Here is a 27,010-nt window from a genome sequence, read left to right as displayed (position 1 = left end):
TCCCCAAATAAAAGATCTGGCATATTCCCCATAACCAAATCATTCATGACCATTTTTCCCCTTTCGTATTATTGCCAAGCAAACTGCACGGACACATTCATGTACTGAGAATCCACCTTGACTCAACGGAACTATAATTTTAATCCAGATGTACTACTGACTTTCCACCTTATGTGGCAATTGGCTTCTAGCAATTTCAAGACGTGAATACATAGTGCTGGGAAGTGGAAAGCTGTTTGCCTATTCAATGAATATATGCAACTGTAGGGGAAAAAAAACAGATTCTGCCTTACTAGCGCCTATTACCTAGTTCATATAATTTGAATTCAGTTAACTGATGATTGACTACTGATTTATATTCATCCATCCATCCATCCATCCACCTTCTAGGCTCCCTGATTCCAATAACAATTTTGGGAGGCTTCACAATAAAAACCGACAGAGATATTATCACAGAGGGAGCAAATCCAAAAAACACTTGTGCTACCTCCAAACCACACATTAATCAAAGTCTGGGGGGAGAGCCAGGTCTTTAAAGCTTGTTTACAGGTAGGGAGAGTGGGGACTGTATGATTCTCTGAAGGGAGGCTGTTCCAGAGGACAGGGGCAACAACAGAGAAGGTTCCCTTCCTGGATCCTGCTAGGGGGATGCATTGAAACAGCTGGATCATATGGGATGGGCAGACACTATGGGAGACAGGCAGTCCCTCTGATAACTAAGCCCTATGCTGAGTAGAGCTCAGGTAATGACGAGCACCTTGGATTTTATCCGTACGTTTACTGGTAACCAGTACAGCTCAAAAAACAGAGGAGTTATAAAGTCATAGCAAGGCTAGCTATGACTATATATTTTTCATTATCGTGCCACTGTTTCTGGCCCAGAAACAGCTTCTGAATGGTCTTCAAGGGCAGCCCCATGTAGAATGCACTGTGATAGTCCATCTGTGAGGTAATTTTTTTTACTTGCACCTGAACTTAAATGTTGAAGTTTTAATTCTGTTTGTTAAAAAAAAAAACTGTTTTTATACCACTATAACCCTCCAAATCCTTGCCCCGACCTTCACTAACTCCAATAAAAATCAACTTGCCTTGAAAATCAGTATCTACTTTGCATGAAAAGTAGTAAGGAATGTTACAAAATGGAAATTTTTGAAAGCTTGCAGTAAACTTCAGTCCAGACCAACTCACATAATAAAAAAACTTACTGTCGTGGAACTGGCTCCAAAATCCACCTTTCCAACAACAATGCATCTTGCTTGATTGCAGGATCATTTAAGTCATTCCCTTCGGTGGTGGGTCCTTCATCACTATAGCAACAGTCTGGAAGTAGCATCACTTCTATCATAATAGGGATATTATTCTTCCACAGCAGTGCAACTTCAGATCGGGTATGCCTAGCTTGACGGCACTTGAACAAAAGAATCAAACAACCCAATATTACATTTACATCAGCCTGTGAATAAACCACATGGATCTTTCCCAACTCTAATAATGCAAAATGGAAGTGGCAAAAGTCTGTAATGCATTTTTGAGAGGTTAACTCCATTTATCAAACCCTGTGGTTTTCAGTTAATCCAGCTGACACCATTATAATGTATAAGAAGTTAATTTGGCAGACCCACAATCAAATGTATTTACTTTCTAAATACATTGCTTGCCTAACATAAACAGGAGATAAAATAGAGTTGGCCAAACAGTGAGAGACTGAACCATAAATAACAGGGATTCAATCATTTTTTAATAACAGTATACATTTATTGATACTGCCCTTTCTGAATTATTTCAGATTCTACTTTCAGCTGTTCTACACCCTATGCTCAGAAAGGAGGAATATAAATTGAAATAATTATTACTGTTTTATCATCACTGAATATTAGAGGATAAAATACAGCCCGGCCTGATCTAGAGATTCAAACTTGAATATATCATTCAGGTTTTGTTGCTGGTGGTTTTACTATTTTTCTACAAGTTAGAGAATTCTTGTGTGATGAAACCTCCTATCACTTAACCTCCATACATTTGACCAATGAGTAAAACAGGGTTTTGAGAAGGTTAGCAACAGTTTAATACATTCTCAAACAACAAGCACCAAAAGCATTTCATTCAATGCATCAGTGATGGTATGTTATAGTATTCAATGCTGATTTTCCAGAAGAACCAACTGGCCAACAATCGTAAGCATGGATCATCATACCTGAGCCAATTTGTCACTGCATTCATGTTTAGTTGTTATTGGTTGACTTGACTGTGCTGGAGGGCAGTGGAAACCTTCAGTCCTGCCCTTAATCGAGTATTCTGGTGTTCTACCTTCAGTAATCAGCAAGGCCAAGTTGACAAGGAATTCCTCAGCTTCATATTCAAAGTATTCATCTAAGGTGTCTTAATAGAGAAAACAAAGGATCCAGTTATATAAACTATAATTAGTTTATATAAATAGCTTGAAGTATACATGTGTGTGTGTGCTCATACATTTAATTTTCTTCAACAAAACCCAACCATGTTTTTATACTGCTACACATGTTCTTTTTATCTTGTAAAGAATAAATTCTTGGTGACCACATCAACACATCTAGATAACAACAACAATCCTGGTAACAATAAGGAAGTGACCCAACCCGCTTAGCTTTTGAGATCAGCTAAGGTCAGCTAGGTGCTGCCTAGTGGTGGCTTCATGGATACCACCATGTAGTTTTCTTGACAAAATAAGGAGTGGTTGGCTCCTTCCTTCTTTCAGGATTTTTCTTCTTGACTTTTCAGCCTAGCCTACAATCCTGGGCTTTCTTAGTGGTTTCCCATCCATGCACTAAGCAGGCACAACCTTTTTCAAGATCAGGCAGGGTGGGCAGGTCCTTTTATCTGCTAAACCAGCTTAAGCTATTTTCAGCTTTGTTAATTAAAAGTTTATGTAGTTGAATCCTCTTGTTTACTGCTGATCAAGGGATATATATTATCTCACTAAAAGATCAAGGCATCAGTGTTAGAAGCCAAATTTTCTTAAATGGATAAACTCTGCACTATTTCAAAAAAAAAACATGCCAAGATTATTACCTATAAATACGGGACCCGTCGATATGAGAAACATTCTAGCTCAAAGGCTCATAGAGCTCAGTGTTCCTAAGTGGCAGGAGTATTCTAAGATTATGTTTTTCCTGGGGTTTAAGATGGAACTTTCATTGTTAGAACACATGTGAAGAATAATAATTCTGCATTGTATCAGTGTCCTGTTAAATCAGGAACATATAAGAATGTAGAAACTGAAGTATTTTTTAGATGAGAAGGTATCTTATCTTTATAAATACCATTTCAGGTAAATTTTGAAGAACTTGCTCACCTATCATTTTAATGATTTTTAAAAGCTTTGACTAATGGGCATCTTCTTTCCCAAGCTAGCTTTGCAAGGAACAGAGTATTAATTGTTACAGTGCAAGTCTAGTCTAAACTAATACAAAGAAATAAAATTCAGCAATTCTCAGTAGATAAAGCAGCAGCTGGCAGTGTCTTCAAAAATTATGCATCTGCTGGAATTATGTAACTAATTGTTATGTTTTTATCACAATCACCCCAGTATGACACACTGAAGACTGCATTTGCACCCTGCTTTAGTGTCTAAGCATTTTTAATTATTGTAAGTTTATGATTCATAAAAGTTTAGTTACAGAAGAACACAACCTTTTAACGCCAGCTTCTCGAACTAGTTAAATATGATTTCTAATACAGCAAACCAAGGGACAGTATCATGATAAGGCAATTTGCTTGGCAGTGAATTAAGAATCTAAAATGCTAGTATGTGAATCCACAACTACGTTAGAAGGCCAAATAAATAGCCTTTATATTTCCTTTGCATAATCTGATATTAACTTACTACTTTACTGGTATAAAACAATGAACTGTATCCATATTTCGTTATATGTTTCATCTACAGTACTGTAACCAATTGGATTTCAACCACATCTAACATGTCCCATTGATTGTTATGGTTTTATTCCAAATCTGACTAACTCTGGATTCCTCCATGTAGGAAAAATGGATTTCTAACATGATTCAGTTCTGTTTCCCAGAGTATACAAAGTGGCTTACAGAACACTGGTTTAGTACAAACACACTCAAAATATAACAATCTGGAAACATTATCAACATGCCAAAGAAACAGCTGCAGAAATCCTGTTAAAAATAGCATTCTGAAGAGTGCTCCCTAAATAAAATGAGTTTTGCCACTCCTTAAAAGCCAGCAAGAGGCTAGGCATACCTTTCTTGTAATGACAATCTCAAATCCTTTGTGTCACTGCTGATAATGCTGCCTATCATCTTGATCTTAGATAGGAAAGAGATTTAAGGTGGTGGGAGGGAAGGAGAAGGATGAGGTGCTGTTGATGCATTTTGCTTCCAGCCAATCTAAAGCTTCTATAGGGTCACAACCAGCATTCAGATCATGTACAAATCCAAAAGCAACACAGATATCAGGCAGATCCCCCTTAGGATTCAAAGTAAGATAGCTTTTGTCTGCATTGTGATGGTAATTCAAATCCGAACTTTGTATATCTACAACACAATCTGATGCATGTTTGCTCCTATTCAGCAGGGTTTCCTTTATTATCTAGTAAATGTTTCAGACTGCAGTTTTAAACAATACTGTTGTAAATTAGAGAATAGATAACAGATTTTTAGTAAAAAAAAACAGTGAAGAAATATGGAATATTTCTATTTAACACATGAAAGCTAGGAAAATCTGGAACAGCAATTTACGATTGAGTAGTCTGAATAGGCCCTTTTTAAAATTGGTAACTGAACATTACCTCTTTGTCTAAGTATTGTAAATACTTCAAACTATTTCATAAGCTTAAGAAATTCTGAATTTCACTCTAAGGCCTGTTATCTAAAATCAGAATCATAATATAATACTTTCCCAGTCCCATCTAGCCAAATTCATGCAGTTGCCCAGAATAAATTTTCACGTAATAGGTCATAACCAGGAGTAAACCGTGGTATTATACAATACCTTCCAAATATATGCAGCAGTCATTGTATATGTGTGTTCAAATGCCTCAGAAGTGCAATCCATCCAACACAGAAAAATAAAGCAGACGCTTTTCAATCAAGCTTGATCTGGGAAATGTCCATGTAATAATATACATTCATGGAATTTTCTTGGAAGCAATATTCAAGTATTTTGCCATTGCTTTTGGATATGTTTTGCCTTTTTCCAGCAAGTCCAGCAAGTTTTGTTTTTCAACTTTCCAGTCTAGCTTACTGCCCAGGTGGCTTCCCATCCGAGTACTAACCTGGTCTGCTTAGCATTTTGAGAGCATAAATGTTCCATTAGGTGGTATAGCTTGAGTGAGAGTCTCCATCAGATGGGAACTCAAGATGGGCAGCATAAATTCACCACCTTTGTGTGTCAAGAATATAGAGTTATTAGTTTTAGTTTTAAGAATGCCTATTATTTATACATAACTGTGAAACCAGAAGAATATGGTCAAAAATTGATCATCCTATTCACTGAGCCAATTAATAGATTAATTCTATTTATAGATCACACTAATCATCTGGTTTTACTCCATAAATCATGGTTAAATAAATCATAAATTAATGTGATACACAAACCAACTGACTATCATGAAAAAAATAATGTATCTTCAAACTTAGACGAGATCAAAATCTTTATGAATAGTGCACACAATAAAGAGGAAAAGTCAGTAAGAGGCATTTAAACTGCTTCCAAACACACACACTGTTGTGTGCAATAATTGAGGGATAAACCAGAACAGGGAGATGAAACTGAAGAAGGAGGTACATCCCAAGTTGTGTAAGGTGCTTTTTCAACAAGTTTGGACAATGTTGGTTCTACTGATCTCTTGCCTAGCAGGGATCAGGTCACATCAATCCTTCCGTTGGCCACAATCAGCATACTAAGAAAGCCATTCAAGCTATTACATTTAATAGATTATCTCCTCTGAAACAAGCCCAGGAAGGGAGGGAGGGAGGGAGGGAGGAAGGATTCAGCTTTGTTTTCTGTTTAGACTGGCCACAAAGGCAGTAAATGATAAATCTTTAAAAAAAAGATTATTTCAAAGAATGGTCTACAAATCTCTTCAAATATGGAATGAACCTGAGATTTCAGAAATACAAACATTTAAGCAAGCAATACAGGATTTGCCCATTATTTTTTAAAGTGCCATTTCTTTTATTTCATTGATTAATAATTCCATAAAGTTTCAGGTCTACATGTTACAGAACAGATACAAGATCATTTTCCCAAGTTCTTTAGAAAAAGAGGCTAGAAGACATATACGAGAAATACGTATATATCACGTATAAATGCATAATGAGAAAATGGTCTGTTTCCTTAAACAATACAACTTACTTCTTGCACAAGCCCTCAGATAATCTGAGGCTCCCTATCAGGAAGTCTTATTATTATAGTCTTGTGATCAACATTCAACTAAAACAGGATAAAATTCCAAAACACAAGCTCTGACCTCAGTAACACTTTCTTCCTTCTCACTATAGTCATATCTGTGCACCAATTCAGGATCACGTGGCATGCAAGTGTTACAGTCGACTCTGGTCCAGAAAACTTCCTTTGCTTTTCATTATAAAAGTCTAGCACGACTACTTCTTAGGAATAACCTCCACAGAGCAATATCTATTTAGCTATCTGAGGCTTGCACTATTTGCAACTGACCAAGCTGAATCCATACCATCACCATGCACTGTGCCCAGACATGTGCTTGGAGAATCTCTTATCACCCACACACACGCGCACACACTAGGGCTGCATGCAAAGCCACAAACAAACACTTAACTAAACATGTTGTGCAAATACAGCCTAAATGTATTGCAAGCCCTACAGCACTGGATTTTCCTAGAGGTCCCCCATTCAATCAGGTTAATAAGAAATAAGAACATATTTAATAAGAACATTTATTAAATTTATGTATTATTTCTTAATAAGAACATCAGCTATACATAGCTGAAAAGGCAGGTATTTCCTTGACTCTCTAGCACTTGCATAAAGTCCAAATTGGCCAATATACTAATATCACTTCAACATCTCATGCCTTTGATGCTTAATTATAGTTCTATTTTGCAATGTACAATATTAATAGACATATATACATATACAAAAAAATCTGTATCTTTAAAATAATGAATGCTAAGGTAAAAAAAAAAAAAGGAAATGATTCCTTTTATGAAAGTTGACGTTTGAAGCCACAAAGCACAGGATGATCTACAAAAGGATCCTTGCACAGCTCTGACCTAGTTTCACCCTTCTTATCCCAGGGAGTTAACCCAGTTGCAAGCCTTTCCTGCAGGAAGGTTATTACTGAATATGTGTTTTTTAACAGCCAGGGCAGCATATTCTTAGAACACATTTTCTGAGAGAAAGGATTCACCGCTCAAAACAAGCTTCTCCACTGTCGGTTAGTCCCAGTATCCTCTGAACCTCCTATCAGAACAGGCTCAGGGCTGCATGGCTTTTTCTAAACAACAGCTGTGTTCTTCCAGTCCTGAACAAGAAAAAGGAAAGGAGACCTAGTCTCAACATGAAATATAGTAAGAAATTAGTAACATTCAGGAAAACTCTAAGATTTCAGGTAATGTGTTTCTTATTTAGAGAGGACTGGAAAAAACAAAACTTTTAAGCTGGTTACTCTTCCAGATTTTGCTGCCAATGAATGAATATATTTCCAGCATATTCGGGGACATGAATGGTTGTACAGTCCTACTCAGCCTTGAGAAATGTTTTAGTCATTGCTTTTATCCAAACTGCTCACCATACTCTGATACAAAAGTCACTAACGGAAGTCACACAATTAAGTGGGGAATATTATAATCCTTTTTAGATTCTGGAACTGCTTCTTTTCCCTCCAGGTTATGCTTGCTTATTAAAGCCTCTTCTGGAGAAAAAGAAAAAAGATACTCCCTAAAGTTAAACTGGTTCTAAAACATTTTTTTAAAAAGCCCTCGTATTTTATCCCAAGCTTTATATATCTATCATCAATCTTCTGCCTGTATTGCACATTTGAGACTAGAAGACACATTACTGCTGTGCTAGCATGACAGTCAACTAACCATCAATTAATTAGTCAACCAACACATTGGGTTTGTACAACACACTGACCCACAAACAAGCTACTTCAGATCTGCACAAAACACAGACCAGCCAGCCATATTTTAGCTTATTACATAATGCAGACTCAGCCACCGTTGGCTAAATCCCACCTCCACAACACAGTTGATACATAGCCCTATAAATATTGGGAAATGGTGGTCACTTGTTCAGACTTAGTTTCTTGAAGCAAATCCCCCATTTTTAGCTCATGTTTAGATTATATTTTCCAGTGCCTAAACTGGAAACATCTTTGGAAATGAACAAGAAACACTCATTTAACATACAACCATTAAGGAAATTTTTCTCCTGCCTCTACAGATTTCTGCTTCTTAAACAAAGACTCCAAAGATACATTGCATAAGACTGCACAGAAATAATAGAACTGTTTGCTTTGCGTAAGTTTAGCTGTAGGTATTGCCCAGAGTTTTGCCATTAATTCTGTGGTAAAATATAGTGAAAGTGAGGATAACATTCATATCTTACTACGTCCAGAAATGTGAGAAGTCCTGCTTTGCTTTCCATTCACTATTTTGCATCTCCAAAGGCATCCACTCCCAACTCCAAGCTGCTATAAAATGGCTGCTGACCCTTGACATCACAAAAGACACATATAGACACCATGATGGTAAATAAGAACTCTGCTCAATCGCTCACGTTCGACATCTCCAGCTCTGGGTCAGAAGTGATGACTGCTCTCTGGTTTAGAGTGAGTTTACCCGTCATGCTCAACCAGGTATTTCAATGTTTAGATTAGCATATTGTATGAATTCACTGAAATTCATTTAACTATGGTTAAATAAATCATGGTTTAGTGTGTGAACACAGCCATTTTGATCAAAATTCAAATTGAATCAACCCTACAAAGAAATCTGACAATGTAAGTACTTAGTTATTACCAAGAGAGAGTTTACACACAAAATATACTTATTTGGGTTTATATATACAGTAAGGAAACATTTGGTTTTAAAACAAGGCAGCCTAAGTTAGAAATATCCAGTGTGAGTAGTGCATATGAAAACACCATAACTCAGCCTAGCAATATGGGCAAACAATAACATGTATGTGGAAATAATTCTTATTCCAGTGTAATTCAACTTATTTATACAGAAGCAGTAGCTATATCCATGGAGAAGAAAAGGTACATCCACTCCAATGAACCAAGAATGTTGCTACGCTAGTCTATATAGGAATATTTGGCCTCCAAATGTTACTGAACTACAACTCCCAGCATCCTTGACTACTGACTATGACATCCAGAGAGTGACTAATTTCTCACCATTGTATTACTGAATCTTTACATTGCACTAGAAAGATTTCAGTAATGTGATACTGCCTACAATGACCAAGGTCAAACATTCTCAAGTTTTCCATAGTTTATCTCCCCACCAACTGACGTTAAATGTTTGGTACATTTGCAAAGCTTCCTAACTGCTAAAACCTGAGAAATTCAAGCCTGTGAATTTGTTTCTACGACAAAGACCTAAGTAGATTCAAAGGGCATGTTTATCCATAATTGTACTAGGATAGCCTAAAAGGGGTGTTGCTTTCTATAATCTCTGCTATACTATTTCTGATTAAAGCATAGTATTTTTCTAACTGTGAAACACGAGAGTCCAATGGAAATATTCTTCTCCCACACTCCCTCCATGAAGAATGTAAACAGAGATTACAATGATCACTTAAATCAAATGTCTATACCTTCTGAGCTACTAAGATGTTGAATATAGAGCGAAAATTAGCTAATCGTGATTTTTTTCTATTTCTTTGGAAACCTTATGTCTCCCACACAGGGCAACAATGAAAGGTGATGTGTTGGCTTTTTGTGTTTCCTTACCTCCCCCACCCTTTGTTGAGTAGTAGCTTAAAAAAAGATACATACCACCAGTCTGATTTCAAGTCATGACTATGTTTTAAATAATTGTATCAACTTTTCTGTGAATTGTATAATACCAAACTGTGAATTCACAACTATGACACATGATTTTCAGGAATCAGTAATAATTTCTCCATGCTTTGAAATTTTACCTATGCACACAAAAGAATACACAGTTAATCTTACATTTTAACAGTGAATAATAAGGCATCTATGGCTATTACCTGCTCTTTATCATAAACCCGTGTCACAAAAAAAATACCCAAGCAGGTTTGATATTCCAAAGCCGGTGTATTTGAACAGGTATATCTCTAGAACACTACGGGAAGAGAGAATATGTAGCAATGCAAAATCTCAACTCAGTACGTGATGCTATCACTTCAGTGGTGTTCAAACAATTGTAGGCTTTGAGATTAATAATGGGGCTATTCGATAATCAAAAAGCACGGCTCAACTTCACCAAAGTGTTTTATTCCTTTGTGAAATGTTACTTCTAGAAGAATTTGACCACATCTTTCCCCTCTTATCATTTCTCCTTCCTCCTTTGTTCAGAATCAACAATATTTAACTCTTTCCAATATTCTTTGTCCTCAGAAGTGAGCTTAAAAACTGTTAAAATTATCCATGGGTATTATTTTCATGTAGACAAAGAAACTGCAGCCTATGGTTAACTCCAGTTCAAAGAAGAAGAAGAAGAAGAAGAAGAAGAAGAAGGAGGAGGAGGAGGAGGAGGAGGAAAAAACAGACACATTTGGGTTCATAAACAACTTAAGAGCGTTTAAGCATTTAGAATTATTTCTTTTTGATTACACACCTTCTCTGTGCAGCCCTTTGTTTCCACTGTAAACCATACTGGAATCGTGGTGGAAAAGAAGGTGCCCTGGCAGCAGAAGGGACTACACTGTCAGTGTCACGAGGATCCAGATGTCTGCAGTAGCGAACACAAAAATGTTCAGCTTTGGGTACATATTCAGCCTTTCTGTGCAAGACATTTTTTCCACAAAGAAGGCAGAGTAAAGAGTGCACATAGCAACAGAGCTCGCAGCTGATTGGACGGAAGGCATGCTTCAAGCCTCCGCTGCTCGCAAGGGCTACTCCAGTTTCCTGTCTGTTTGGCAGGAGTATCGTGTTTTCTTTTTGCCTCTTGTGAACCCAGCTGTGTTTGGGCAAGAGGAGAGGAAAGAAAAGCAGAACAACAAGGAACAGGACACCCTAAACATGGCACTGAAGGTTGCTGTCATTACCTACCCCTTTAAAAAAACAGCATTTTCCTCTTAAACATAAAACAGAGTCATACAAGGCAACTTTTCTCAAAAACCATTTTGCTGGCAATCCGTGTAATTTACAGGCCTTGTTAAAGAACAGAAACCACTGAGAAATGCCAGCTGATCCTTTGACTACTATTTCTGGGTCTACATAACAGAATCACACATAACCCAAAGAATGGAAGGAAGCCACCCATTCCAGGCATTTGCAGTCAGAAGGCAGGAGAGGAGAAAATATTCAAGATACAGGAAAGTTCTGAAGCCAGGTGTAAAGGAGGACTTTGAAGGAAAATGAATTAAGAAGCCAATGACACTGCCCATATCTGTTGAGAAGAAATGACTGGAACTCTTCTGCTTCCATGGTTTCTTTCTGATGCAATGAAATATGTAGACATTACACTACATTACACAACACCTAGTTTGTTTAACCATGGCTCACGGAACAAGCTGCAATTGGTTTGGCTCCCACAACACACTGAACCATCAACCATGGTTAATCAGCTGCAATAGTTAGGGGCACACAACATGTGAAGCCATGACTAAAGCAAAGCACATTAAGAGTTAGGATCTTTATGTCACCCAGTTACATTCTTATAACCTTACTTTCATACTGTATTTTTTTTCTGTCAAGAGAGTTTAACAGCCTTTAGAAATGCAGGCATCTATTAATGATTTTTTTCCCCATACAGGTTCTTTAAAACAATTTCCTTATAGAGAAATGTGTTATTTGTCCTTAACCCCCAAGTCTTTACCTCTATCTATAGCTGTATTTTAGTGAATCTAAAATATATCTATTGATTATGTGCCATCAAGTCGGTGTCAACTCTTAGCAACCACAGAGGGTTTTTTTCAGGTGATGATCTTCTTTTCCTTCCACCTTCCTAGCATCAGAGGTTTCTCCAGAGAGCTAGGTCTCCACATAATGTATGCAAAGTAGGATAATTTGAGCCTGGTCATTTGTATCTTGAGTAAGAACTCTGGGTTGATTTGTCTGATGATCCATTTGTTTGTTTTCTTGGCTGTCCATGATATTCTCGGAAGTAAATAGTTCTGTACTGAAGTTATATACGTTAGTTCAGGCCTTGAAACTGTCATCACAATCCAGTCTAATTCCAGTTCTTTTGGATTCTGCAAAAAGAGTCCTTGGACACATATTGTCAAAATATGGCATATGATCCTCTCCCCCTCAGTCCCAATGCCACATGCGAATGGCAAGATGGATGCTGCCCAGAACGATGGGCTCTGCAGAATTCAGGCTGGCCTCCAATTCAGCCTTCGGCCTGATCGCGCTCCCACTGCACTCACTGCCTAGATCCTCTGAAACATTGAGACTTGGCTTCCCCAGTTACTGCCATCACCTCTGTTGAGCAGAAAAACAGAGTCCCCAAGATATCAGTCACAGCTGCATTTGTCACCACTATAACCGAAACAAAACTCAACTCCAGCAGCTGATTGACAGCATCTCTAGCATAGCACTAAGTGCCCCCACTGCCATCAAACAGCTGATTGGCCGTGCTATTGCTGCTCTGCCACTAGCTCCTTGGTTGGCCCAGTCCATTGCACCATCTTGTCCAGCTCCCAAAGTCCTTCTTGGTTACAAGTCTAGCAGGAAATTAGCAAGAACAGTTACAAATGGAAAGTTAACAGCAGGTTAGGATTTCTTTCATTCCAAATATTCCAAACAGCATACCCGAGCAGCTACAAATCTTTCACAGTAGGCATGCATCTGTAATTTGTCAGTCTTGGAATAGTCTGAGCCTTATACTAAATCAGACAGCAGTTATTCTGTTCCACTTTTCCTAAATATAATTTTGTAGTCACGTTCATTGTTCAGTTCTGCTCCATTAAGAATCATCATTGGCAAATAATTGGGGTTACAGGGAAAACTATTTCAAGCCAGAAATGCTGGAAATAGAGATGGTACATCTGCAAGTTTCCTTGTAGAGAATACCAAAATGTTTGTTAATGCTAGGCACTGTACAAAAGGTATAATTTGGAACGCCAGTTAACATTTAAGATTTTCTAAGATTCTGAAAACAGACAAAAATGGTTCGAGACTGAATGTCTGAAATTGAACCCAACGTCATTTTATTCATGTTCCACTTGATCTCAATATTCCTTGATCAAAGGACTGTTATGCCAAAACCATGGTGTTAATAATTTCACTTACAATTATTAAAAACACACACACACACAAAAACCACAATTGGATGGGTTCATACGGTATATTAAGCCATAAACTGTGTTTAACACTTAGTATGTTTTACAAAATAAAATAAAATAAAATAAAATGATGGCTTAACAGTTAACTAGGTTTAGATTTTCTACACTCAGTTACAAAAAACTCACCGTAGTTTATACTACAGAATAAACAAAACAATCAGAACTCATTTTCATGTAAATTATATATTAAAAGCTATGATTTAAGATCTTTAACAGATGAGATGCTCTATGACACTCTACAGAATTTATATCTATGTTGTAAATTTGAAGTTAATAGGTAATTATATTAGACCCCATCATATGATGTCAGAAAGACGACTGCTTTTGAAATACATTTTTATCTAAGACAATACAGTTTAATTTAAAAAATGAATCAGAAGACAAACATCCAGCTTGCCAGCATGACATGCAGGGAGTGACTTACAGTATTTGGTAATAGTATGTAATAAGAGGAAGACAGTGCATCATAGTGCAAAACAAATTTTTTTACCTTAGCACAAGGTCACAGTGACCCCATAAAAAGGGCAAAACTGAGCAGGAAATGCAAATAGGCAGGAAAAATATCAGATCAGACAACATTATCCTCAAAACTCAACACTAGTGCTAAATTTAATCAACAATCTTTAATTGTAACTGCTTCCTTTCATATACAACACAAATTCTGAGTTCAGTATATGTTCTATCAATATATTTTGATTAGGAAAATAGACCAGTTGCTCACCGAGCAAAAAGTTAATTCACAGTAGGCAATACAGTGCACAGTGTACATTAGTCCTCAGCTAATCCAGGAAAAAATGAAATACCATGTCAAGGTCAAAGAGTCATAGATAACAATGGCAGATGCTGCCTACGTGAAGGCCCAACAGTCTAGCAACTACAAGGTTGCATTATTGGCTGGAAAGCTTACTATAGGGACCTAACAGTTTGAAATCTCTCTTGCATAATCCATCTCATTTTGTGTAGACGTAAACATACATCACAGATCCCTCCTCTGTATTTATTTCTCAGTACAATTCCACAGCCAGAAAAACAGCCAAAACAGCTTCCCTACTGCAACAGGAAACAGCATCACTTCCAGTGTACTCTCTCCTCCTTGCATATACCTGCGGCATCACTAACTAGAAGCACAAGTCTTTGCCGGAGTGTTGCCTGCTCAACAGGAAGTACATCATCTACAACTCATACACTTGTGTTTATTATTCATCTCCCAGAATCAAATCTAGCATTCCTCTCTGTGAAAATTAACCTTGCAGGCCTACACTGGGAAATACATTCCCCTGGTTGACTTCTAACACACATTGTGGTAAACCAGAACTGAAACAAATTCTAGTTTACTACTAAATAAGCAGGACTGCCCCTGCTTTTCTCTGGGAGCACAGGCAGGAAAACAAATGAGGCCCGTTCTGTCCATGGGTTATTTAGCAGTGTGTGCAAGGCGAGGAATTCTAATTTATTTCTTGTAAGTCAAGAACAAACGTAACCTGAATGGGGCTGCTGCATTCAGAAACTCTCCCTGCTAAGGAAGGAAGGAGTGGCAAGTGTTGGTTCATCTCTCTATATCTCAGCACATTTTATATCTCAATATATTTTGTTCTGTATTTTCCAGAGATGGAATTTATGCTGCTAAGCATTAATAGGATAACCATATTATGACAGCAAAACACTCTTAAATTGGCACTTTAAAAACGATGCATTGTTTAGTATTAGACAAAATAAATCAGTGAACTTCAGGGATATTCTAGCTAGTAATACAGAATAGTCACACTCTGAAAATTATTTGGAAGAAGTGCTTTGGACCAAGTGCAAGTGCAGCACCTCTCAGTTTTTCATTAAAGCGGTCACATCTTTTTTCAAGCTCACAAGAATTTCTTCCAAACCATTTTTAAGCTTGCCCTGTGGGTTAAACCGCTGAGCTGCTGAGCTTGCCGATCGGAAGGTCGGCGGTTCGAATCTGCATGATGGGGTGAGCTCCCGTTGCTAGTCCCAGCTCCTGCCAACCTAGCAGTTCGAAAACATGTGAGTAGATTAATAGGTACTGCTTCGGCAGGCAGGTAACGGCGTTCCGTTTAGTCATGCCGGCCACATGACCATGGAAGTGTCTACAGACAAACGCCGGCTCTTCAGCTTTGAAACAGAAATGAGCACCGCCCCCTAGAGTCGGACACGACTTGACTTAATGTCAAGGGAAACCTTTACCCTATCATAATACTAACAGCTCATCTCTTGGGATGTCCAATCCTAAATGCATTTTCTTTAAAATCAATTGAAAGTACTATTAAGGTAGAAGCTGCAAAATCTATACATTTCTGCAATATACTAAACAGTGTTTTTCTTGCAACACTTGAAAAGAAATAATCTCAGTTCCCACATGTGTATATTTACATTTCTGCCCTTCAAATATTAGTGTCATGGTCAATACAATGGGAAAATGCTGGCTCTCATTTTCAGAGAACCAAAGTGCAGTAATATTTATTTTTACTCAACCTTTAAACATCTGGTGATACTACTACTCACTGAAATCAAAGGGAAACTTAGAAATACTCAGCATTGGCAGGATCTGCCTTAGCACATTTCCACACAAGGGCTCTGCAGCAGTTTGACATCAGTTTTGTTTCTGCCTGATCACCCATCATCAGCTGGTTTGCTGAGTGCTGAGTTGATTTCTTTTGCTGGCTCCAAACTAGTTTATCCAAAAACATATCAAAGTTAGTTTGTTATAGTTTTGACAAGCTATGGTTTTGTGGAAATTATGGATAGACTTTTTTCTGACACAAATACTGCCTCACCCTACCTCTGGGGTCTTGGACTAAACCCATCCCTAGAGCTTCAGAACCTAGTGTTCCTAGTTTCTGCAGTTTAGAATGAATTCCTCCCTACCTTCCAGCTGCTACAACTACTGAAAAAAATGTTTTGCTGCAAAGGTGTTGACATACTGTTATTTCACCATAATGGTTCACAGTGGATTTTACATACAATGGAATGATAGAATTTGGAGCTATACACCTTCCCAACATATCAACAGCTCCAACTTTTCAATAAATGGCCCAACAGATGCACTGAAAACACGGACAGGAATTTAGGGGAATATCGACCATTGATTTTGCTCCCCTTCTGTGTGGACTGGAGAGATTTCTGTGTAATCTGTAGTGGCTGGGGGTAGGCATTGATTGATTTTTTAAAACATTTTTGCTAGCTGAAGGAATCCATATGGATCACGGTATTCTGACTTTTCAGAATTTTGAAACTGTGTTTTCCATACTACCATACTACTTACAAACTTCAAGAAACATTTTCAGTTCTTGCAGCTTTGTTAGCAATGTTTTCTAGGGCCCATTTAACTGCACTTCACTTTACATTATGTCTGGATCTAGTTAGTGCATTAATCTGGGGATATTTTTTGTATTGGGGTTTCCCTTGACATTAAGTCCAGTCGTGTCCGACTCTAGGGGGCGGTGCTCATCTCCGTTTCAAAGCCAGAGAGCCGGCGTTTGTCCGTAGACACTTCCATGGTCATGTGGCCGGCGTGACTAAATGGAACGCCGTTACCTGCCCGCCAAAGCGGTACCTATTAATCTACTCACATTTGCATGTTTTCGAACTGCTAGGTTGGCAGGAGCTGGGACTAGCAACGGGAGCTCACCCCGTCACGGGGATTCAAACCGCTGACCTTCTGATCGGCAAGCTCAGCAGTTTAACCCGCAGCACCACCACGACCCTTTTTATTTTTTGTATAGTTCTTCCATATTTGTGCCATCTTTTCTTTGTATCTTCCTTCCTTCCTTCTGTAGATATTTGCCTTCTATTGTATCCATCTTTGCATGAAAGGGTCCCATGATTCTTGTAATTTTCTTAAATAAATCTCTTGTCCTTCCCACTGATCGTTACCCTCAATTTGTTTGCATTGCTTATTAGATATAACTCCTTATTTTCTTCCCCTCTTCTAGAACTCACCAATTGGGCAAAATTTCCTGTCTGTTGCCTTTCCAATATATCAGACAGTCATTTTTCTTTTTCCTTTTTGTTGTTGTTGTTCATTTTATCTTCAATTATGTCGCACATTTCAAAATTCTTCAGGCACTTTATTAATGAAATCTAATCCATTAAATCTAGTCTTTACCTTCCTCAGATAATCATATGGAACACTGCTACAATGGTATCTGATTATTTTACTTTCTTTAGTTTAAGTCAGCAATTTAATTAAGATTACTAGTGAGCTACAAATCATTTTGTGAGGGACCTATAAGTAGAAACTAAATGAAAAAGGTGCAGAAATGCTAATTAGCTCTTACTTCAAAATTAAAACAAACCAGCAATAATGGAAATACTGTATAACAAGCAAAATTGTATGTCACAAAAAGTTTTTATCCATATATTTATCTAATAATCCCATTAATGGATACATTTCCTCATACAAATTGAAAGTTTAAATTAATGGGATTATTAATTTCATAACCATTATTTTGTTACACTCTGGCTCAACCATCTTTTACTGTTACCAAGTCTGAACCTTAATATTATTACCTGTTTTCTATAATGACCAATAAACATTTCTTTCCTCTCTCAAAACCAAGATTTTGGCTGTACCATTTCTTCATTTTCTACCTAAAATCCTATTTGAAATAAACAGGGTGCATGTACATTCAAACAGATGTTTTTTAGAATGTTTATTATATTCAAGGAAGAAAGCAAAAAGTGAAACCCAGTGCCAGTCATACTTTAAACAGAAATGCTGAACTCAATTTTGCTTAAGTTCTCCCTCAATTATTTAAGTTCCATTACATCAGTAGGTCTACTCAAATTAGTATTAAATCTGGGTCTAATTCAATACAGCTATTAATCACTAAGGTCTCATATATTAACATAGACAACAGCAACAAAATCTCATTTACAGCTTAATACTGCTTATTCCTGTTAGTCTGATATTAAACAGATTCTACTGCAGTTTAGTTAAAAGCCCTGCTCATCCAGCATCCTCCACTATTAATTTGCAACTAATGAAAGCACTTGATGGCACACTTGACTGGTTGCCTGTAGTGCAGCTGCTTTGTAAACACTGCATGATTGTGCCTTCATAAGAGCATCTGTAGATTAAACGTGGCACTTAGGCCACACTTTTAACCCCCTGTGGTCAAAGTGCAGCAACATTGTTAAATTAGATATACACAGTTCTAACTATAACTGAACCTGCTTTTAAAAAAAGTAAATTAAAATACATTTTACATTTATTAAACTCTTTGAACATCTTAGACACATTAAAGTTTCAATATGCTAAATATTGCTTTTCTACAGGAAATTTTAACTTATACTTCCTGCTTTACATGGACTACTTTAGAGATATCTAATTATAAAAGATCATTTGCCTCACAGCTGTACATTATCAAAATTTCAAATATGCATCAAGCTTCTGGACTATGAAAGGAGTTAGATATGAACCTTTAGTTACGTATCAGTATATTTTATAATTTATTCTATTCCTATGGGGAGTTTAGGCTGCAATACTAAAGGACACTTTGGAGGCTAAAGAACTGGGGTGCAAAAATCCATATGGCCACCAGCTGGCAGCAAAGAAACAGATACTTCATCCTTTGCTGCCATCTAGTGGCTGCCAAGATGTTTGCACCCCAGATTGGGTAGCCTTTAATATTGCTAGGGTATAAATCAAGTTAACCTGGATTTAGCATATATTTTAAAATGTAATATTCATTTGTGCCCCATCAATGTTTCTTCTTTTAAGTTTCAAGCAGCCTTAAAACAGTAAGATGTTTTTACTTGTATCCTGTCTCCTTAAGCAATTGAAGAAATACTTTAACTTATACTTTAAAAAAAAAAAAGCACTTCTGTATCTTAATACTCCTCAGCATCTGTGGTATTCTGCTGTTCAGCAGTTGAATTCAAAACACTCTAAGCCAAGGTTTGCTTAACCAGGGGTTACTGAACAAACTATAATTAGCTAGCTTGACACAACATGCTAAACCATAAATCATAATTTGCAAACCATAAGGGCTAGCTTCACACAAACAAGCACATAACAGCTTATGTGAACCCTGCCATAGACAGTTTAAGTGTTCTAAATTATAGCAAATGTTGAGACAGACCATCGTTCTAGTATGGGGTATTATTAAATTGACAATATAATCCTATTCAACAGGATGTCTGAGTTTTGAGAATTAAGTACTGTATGTTGTTACCTGAAAATATTTTTCAGGTTGGTTAATACAGTAAAATAGATTTCCAGCAGTAAATCCTTAACAGCTTATTTGCTATATTAGCAGTCATGGTTTAGTTAATGATAAGGAATTTCTTAAAACAGCTATATAAATTCTGAATTGGTGCATATTTGTCTTACTGAGCTTATCTCTAAACACAATTAGAGGTGAAACCAGAAAAGATCCTACCAGAATTGCTTACAAGAATTTAAATAGGTTTAACTGTTTTGCATTAGTTTCAGGCTATTATATTTGTGTGTATTACATAGAGATTGTTTTGCTACTTAATTCCTGATTATAATAAATATTTTTTATTTTTTAATTGTATGGTAATAGCTTCAGAAAAAATACTTAACATTTAAAATTACACTCTCTCAGAAGGCAAAAGGTGTTTTCCACAATGAGTTCCCATATCCCAGTTCCTGATTGACAAAATAAACCAAGTTAATTCAACAGCCTTAAATAAAAACATGTTAGAACAATATCCTAATTATCAGTTCCAGGTTTTAACCCTTCCTGATCAATTCCAAATTCCTTCATTTCTTTTTAGACTTAGGACCTCAACCAAACCACTTCCCAACAACACTGCTGTACGTTACAAAGCCACTTGCCCAATAATAAAACAGCAGAATTACAAAGCCACTTGCCCAATTATAAAACAACAGAAAGCAACAGGCTTTTCAAACTCATTTACCTCGATCCGGCTTCATTTTCACGCCAATCTTTTCTTCCTGGCAAGTCCCAGCAAAAGAGGCCTTCGGGTTCCCTGGCTGTTTTTCTCCCCTGGCCTTGGTAGTCTCCCTGATGTTGCTTCCCACCAGGTTCTTCCTCCGTTCGTCCTTTTCACTGGTGCCGTCAGAGACCCCAAAGCGGAAAAAAAAATCTAGCCCTTCTCCTTGGTAGCTTACAAAAATCGGTAGCAGCCAGGCCTCCTCCTGGCATTCATTGTGGTGGCAACAGCAGTTTGATAGAGAGGGAGAAGCTAAAGGCAGTCCGTCTCTCCCTCCCTCCCTCCCTGGAACCTACTTGCCAAAGTGTCCTCCTCTGACACGGCGTCTGAACCGGTCTATTTATAACCTGCCGGGGTAAACGCTTAAGACAACGAATGCTAACCCCCTCCCCTCTGCATCCACACGCGCACACCCAAATCAAAGGCTCCGAAGCCCAGAGCCTCCGGGCAGTGTCACCCCAGCCTGGAGTCCATGGCGTTATACCTGTTCTACCGCCCGCCGGGAGGAGGCCTCCCAGGCGCCCGACCTCCTCCTCCTCCTCCTCCTCCCCCGATTCTCTGCTCGCGTCTAGCCTAAATCATCCTTTTCAAACAGGGCAGTCTAGCAGGAGCGGCGGCTCGTCATCAAAGGAAGGAGGGGGAGCTCCTGAGACACACAACGCCGCCCGGCCGCGTCGCCGCTTAATCCCGGCGGGAGGAAAACATCCCCGTCCAGACGCAACGCGGCCGGATTCGGGGCAGGGAGTGACGCAAACTAACCCACGTCTGAACGGAGCTCCCCGCCACGCCTGGGGTCGAACGGGATCCGCGCCCCAGGGACCGACCCGGCGGGGAGCGGGGGACGAAAAGGGACGGGGAGGCTCACGGCCTCATTTCCGCCCAGCAACGGACGCCGCTCCGTCCCCGCCGCCTTCCCCCGCGAGGGGCCCGAGGAGCCGCCGCCGCCGCCGCCGCCCCCCCCCCGCCCGGCAGCGGCCCCTCCGCGAGCGCCTCCGCCTGGAACCGTCCCTCTCCCCGCCGCCACCACCGCCGCCCTCCCGGGAGGCGTCACAGCCTCATCACGCTGCGCCGCCCGCCTCCTGCTTCTCCTGCTCGTCGGCGGCGGCGACTCTCCTCCCTCGGCCAAGCCCGAGGGGGCCGGGGCGGCGGTGGGCCTCCGTCCTCGGCAGGAGCCAGCCGCGCCGGGGGGCTTCAGCCGCACGACGCCGCCCCTCGTCGCCCGCCGGGCTGGGGGCGCTCCCGCGGCGGCCGCAGGGGGTTCGCCATGGCTCCGCCGGGCCCTCCTCTCCCTCCTCCGCCGCGGCGCCTGACTAACTCTCCGCCTCCTGACACGCTTCGGGCGGCAGCCCAGCGGGCGCACGCAGCCCAGCCCCGCGGACACCGCGGCGGCCGGCGCAGGGTCTCAGCCCCGCCTCTCATGCGGCGGCGCCGAGCCCCTCGCGGAACGCCGCCCCACCGCCCGCCTTGGCCGCCATCCCGCCGCCCCCGCGCGCGCAGCGCCCCCGAGACTGGCCGGTTGAGCTCCGTCAAGCGGGCTCACGCGGCCGCGGTCACGTGGAGTGGCGGGGGCCAATCGCGGCTCCGCTCGCGCCGGAGCCCGGAGAGGCGCTCCGTTGCCACAGCAACCGTGACCCCGTCAAAGTTAGGCCTGGGTTGAGGGGCGAGGCCCAAATCGGCCCGCTGGGCCGCCGGGGGAGGCCGAGCGAGACGAGCGGCGACCCCGGTTCTCTTGCGGCTTGGGGGGCAGCCGTCACAGCTCGGCTGTTTCGCGCCCTCCAACAGCACTGGAGTTGAACTCCTGTTCTCCCCGGCCGTCTGTGGAAGTTGCCTCCAGCGTCCTATGCGAGCCGTGCTTTCAGGTTTCCTGACGCGAGGCAGGTGCTCTTTTATTGATTCTTTAGTTTGCTAGATTTACCTCCCTCCTTTTCGCCAGGAAATCAAGGTAGGCTGGGTGGAAACAGAGGGACCGGCCGAAGGCGCTCCGTGAGCTTTCCTATCGAGTTTGAACTTGAACGTGGGTCTCCCCATTGCCGGTATTACACTTAAACCACTGCCCACTGTCATTTATTATTATTATCATTAAATTGATGTGCTGCCCGACTCCCAGCTATTCTGGGGAGGCTTACAAATTGTTAAATTATATGTATGTGTAATTATAAATTACAAATACATTTATATTTATATGTCACCTTTCCTCCAGGAGTTTGCAAGCCTTCCTGTTTTTCCTCACAACAACCCTAGGAGGTAGGTTGGGCTGAGGAAGCATGACAGGCCCAAAGTTACCCAGTGCGTTTTCATGGCTGAGGGTGGACTTGGCGCTCCTTGGTCCTAATCCACCCCCATCCCACTTGCCTTCACAACAGGAGACTGAGGACTCCATCAGCAGGCTGGTAATTGCAGTGGATCAAAGGGCCTAATGAGTTACACTACCTTTAATTTTCTTGCTTTTATGAGAGGGCAAAGTTGATTCCAACTTCCCATTTCCAGCCCATTGTTTGGCTTTTTTTACAGATACTGCCAGAATCTTGGCAAATATACAAGGACATTTGTTAATCACCAGAATGGCAGTTGTCACATTAGACATTTCATGATTTGTCCTTGTACTAGCTGTAGAAGCAGGTCTGTGAAACATAACTCAAGCTGGTGATTTTGTGGATGTGTGGTTTTCTTAAAAGCCATAGGGAGGTGCTCTGCCATTGTCTTCTGATGGGTCTTTTCACAAGTTCCCAGTCTAGACTACAGCTCTATGATTTCTTTGTGGTCTCCTGTTCATTAATAACCAAAGCTGACCCTGATTACCATACTGGTTGCAAAATCGACCTAGATCTCAAATCATTGAAGACCAATTAATGTAACTGTTCCTGAACCATGAATATATTCCACAAAAGTTTGGATGTGGTAATGGGAAGGACTGTTAATCTTAATCAGTTGATGCGTGAAGGTTTATCCTTCCTCTCCCCCAGGTGTAATTGGGACAGAAATCAGGGCTGTCAAGTTCACTGCAAAAGCCTGATTCTGAATCCTCCAATCTGTAAACCATGAGAGGCGGAAGAAGCAGCCTTTGAATCTAGCCAGTAAAGCACTTATTCCCGGCCTGGCCTGACTAGCTCCAGGGATGCTATGGAGGACCCTCTGGGAATTGAAGTCCACACTTCTTAAAGTTGTCAAGGGTGAGAAACACTGTGTAAGAGAGAAGTGACTGACCCCAAATCATCCACTGGACTTTGTGATCAAGTGGGACTTGAACTTGGGGTTCCTAGGTCCCAATCAAGTACCTTAACCCAGTGGCATCTCTCAGGGAGGGGTCAAAATAGTCAAGGTGGTGTCCAGGGCTGTGCAATCAAAGCCATGCCCCTTTTTATGTGCCTTAACCTGCTCCTCCTACTCGCTTTCTTTTAGTTAAAACTTAGTGGTGGTTGCAGCAATGTTTGCCTTTACCTCCCAGTGCTCTATTAGCCCAGAACCTGGAATTCTTGGGCTAATAACTTCTGGACTTCTCTTCGGGACATTTGCTTATTGCTAAACAATTTCCCTGAACTTTGACCTAAATTGGTGACCTTACTTTTGGACTATCAGTTCGATTTTGCTCCCTGTTACAGCTGTCTCTGATATTTTCCAACCTAGCCCAGATTTTGCACAGACTGGCGTTTGGAATTGTTTCACGCAGGACTAATTTTAAGTGATTTTTATTAGTGCCATTGGATCTTCTCCCCCATTCCCCCCACCTTTAGTTTTGTTTTGTTTTGATCTGTTTTCATTATCCTTGCCTCTCAGTCTGTTCTCTCTCTGCACCTTTGTATGCTTGACTATGATTTACTGAATGAGCCAGAGTTGGCAGGGTTCCCACAATCAAACCTCATTTGGGCTTGATGTCATGTGTGAATTAATCCTCAGCAAAAAAAAAAAAAGCGGGGGTGAATGGTTTTCATTGTGATATTCTTGAGAAGTTTAACATTAAATATATATATTAGCCAATAAAGTGTAAGGGGGAAAACTCTAGGTAAAATGTCATCTCAGAAGAGCAATATTGGAAAATATCTTTTGACCATTGTTCATTTTCCAGTTTCTAGGATTTTTAGAAAGGTGGTTGAATCTGTTTGTTCACAAAGATCAGATTAATGATCATACTATTGAGTAATGCAAAATAAGCAATACTATCAAATGTCCCAACATTTTGGCTGGCCTTAGTAGCTCCCCAGATGCATGTTCATTGTAATCTTTCCCCTTTCCCACAATACAGAGTGTTCCTTCTGATATCACACAGGAATCTTATAAATGTGAGGAAAAACATCAACTCCTACAAGTAGTTTAATGTATTATATGAAGCGGCCATTGCAGTTTGGAAAATATATGGGCTGCATCAGTGTGAAGTGACTTAGTGATGTAGCCAATTGTTTGACCAGGATTAAACAAGCTTAGCATGATGTATGAACCCAATCCAAAAACGTTAGGGCAGCAACATAATTAGTAGAGACACAATTAATGTCTCTCAACCTTGCAAAATCTTTCTAATTCCCTGCAAAAATTTTTCAGTACATACATTAAAAAAAAAAATCCACATGTGAATCAACAGCTGAAGTGTACAGCTAAGAAATGCAAGGTAGACCCTGACCATCCAGAGAAAGGGAGAAAATCATCTTGTATGTGAGTCTCTTCTTTCACGTACCACTGCAAGTTCTGACAAGTCATAGAAATCATAGTAGGCAGGAAATATTTATACCCTTGTATACCCTTGCAGTTCTAAGTCAGATAGAAAGAGGAAAAGGTCTGCTCTGGGTTTGCAGTACCTCTTGCTCTTCCTTAGAAGTACAAAAGGGAACCCTTTTTACAGTTTTCACTGTCACGATTAGTGTGTAACCTCACAAGCAGCCTTATAAGAATGAATGGAAAAGTGATTACACAACCACTTGTTACAGAAGCTACAGAGCTGTGGTGATGTCATCCCTTTAGAGGGGGAATTCACATGGAATGACAAGTGTTGATAGAAGGCTTTATTTTGCCACACACCCTCTTTCCCAGTTGCCCATTATCTTATGGCCCATAGCCAATTGTTAAAACACCACATACATACAGTTCTGAAATACACATTATGTGCTTTCCACTCCAGTCTTTTGGCATGACTACCAATTCAAAATAGAAGGCTGACATGTAGTCTGAATGAAGGATAGTGTGTGTGTGCTTGATATTCATAGAAGTGGAGAATTTTGCAGACCCAGCAGCTGTCAAGTTTGGATAGATTTTTTTTTCCCAAGGGAGGGGTACCCTACCTGTTGCTCTACTATGAAATCTCAGTGGGACTTCTCTTCTGTAAGTTGGCATAAATCTTACTCAAAGGGAGTATAGTAAAATAATGCACTAATGAAGTAAAATAACCATCATGCAATCTGTCATGCTTTTTGAAACAAGTAGGACTGTGGCTGCTCCCAATAAAAGGAGCTCCTAGCAACCTTTAAAGATATTACAGAGTGAAATCATCAACACTGGGCCAAATCCAAGAGTAATGTGGTGGCCAGAACTGTTAATATTTATTTATATATTTGCTGAGGTAGTTTTATAAGCGAATAAGAGACTTATCTGCCATACTGACTTGGTTTTCCTGATTAACTATGAAGTATTCAAAGATGCATAGGGACGCGGTGGCGCTGCGGGTTAAACTGCTGAGCTTGCTGATCGAAAGGTCGGCGGTTCGAATCCGCGTGACGGGGTGAGCTCCCATTGCTAGTCCCAGCTCCTGCCAACCTAGCAGCTCGAAAACATGCAAATGTGAGTAGATTGATAGGTACTGCTTCGGCGGGCAGGTAACAGCTTTCCGTGTAGTCATGCCGGCCACATGACCACGGAAGAAGTGTCTACGGACAAACGCCAGCTCTTCGGCTTTCAAACGGAGATGAGCACTGCCCCCTAGAGTCGGACACGACTGGACTTAATGTCAAGGGAAACCTTTACCTTTACCTATTCAAAGATGCATTGTTCTTTCATTGAAAATGCATCTTTTCAATCAAGCAATTCTTCTTTGATCTTGGAATTCTAATCAAAAGAACCAAGTTGATTTGACAAGCCTAAAGACTGGCCACCCTTGCTTCAGCATCTGGTTTCCCATTTATGATATTGGGCTCTCCCTTCAGTTATGGTTTCCAGAGATGGAGCATATCTTCACCTATTATATTCTGCTGTTTTGGTAGCCTTCTCTCCTGGAGTTCCAGAAAACCCTTAGGACCTGGCTCTGATCCCAGGCCTGGGGTTAATGTGTTTGGGGCCACTGTGGTGGTTTCTTGTTATCTTTGTGGTGGTTTTAGTCCAGGCTGCCTGTGTTACATTTTTAACTGTTTTTACTGATCTTGGAATTTGTAAGCTACCCAGAGTCTGCTGGAGTGAGTGGGTATAACAAATCTAAACAAACAAACAAAAGCACAAGAATTTTCTGACATTGCTGTTCTATTGTAACTTTCTTATAATAGTTTCAGTTTGATAGTGGAATGTCAATACACTTCATCTGCACTCTAAGAATAGCCTCTGGTTTCAAGGGCATTGATATTATGTGGTTTGGTTAAGCAGGGTTGGGCAGGGTTGGTTTGTATTTCGACAGGAGACCTCCAGGAA

General features: G+C 40.1%; 1 protein-coding gene across 3 annotated transcripts in view; it reads right to left on the bottom strand.

The window, feature by feature from the left end:
- ATOSA (atos homolog A) overlaps window positions 1-20,949 on the bottom strand; it is a 35,597-nt gene extending 14,648 nt beyond the window's left edge. The window contains exons 1-3 of one of the 3 annotated variants that reach the window (XM_063314400.1): window positions 20,375-20,949; window positions 2,195-2,379; window positions 1,206-1,408 (exon numbers count right to left, since the gene is read on the bottom strand). In XM_063314400.1, coding sequence (XP_063170470.1) covers window positions 1,206-1,408; window positions 2,195-2,379; window positions 20,375-20,390 — 404 coding nt within the window. In that variant the 5' untranslated portion in view covers window positions 20,391-20,949. Of the gene's footprint in view, window positions 1-1,205; window positions 1,409-2,194; window positions 2,380-10,800; window positions 10,937-20,374 lie in introns of those variants that run through there. The other 2 variants (XM_063314399.1, XM_063314402.1) reach the window with 2 other exon arrangements.
- Window positions 20,950-27,010: the final 6,061 nt, after the last annotated feature.

Source organism: Candoia aspera, chromosome 13 (assembly GCF_035149785.1).
Source record: "Candoia aspera isolate rCanAsp1 chromosome 13, rCanAsp1.hap2, whole genome shotgun sequence".
Classification (NCBI taxonomy): Eukaryota; Metazoa; Chordata; class Lepidosauria; order Squamata; family Boidae; genus Candoia; species Candoia aspera.
Note: the sequence above shows the minus strand (reverse complement) of the source record. Positions and strands in the feature narration are given on the sequence as shown.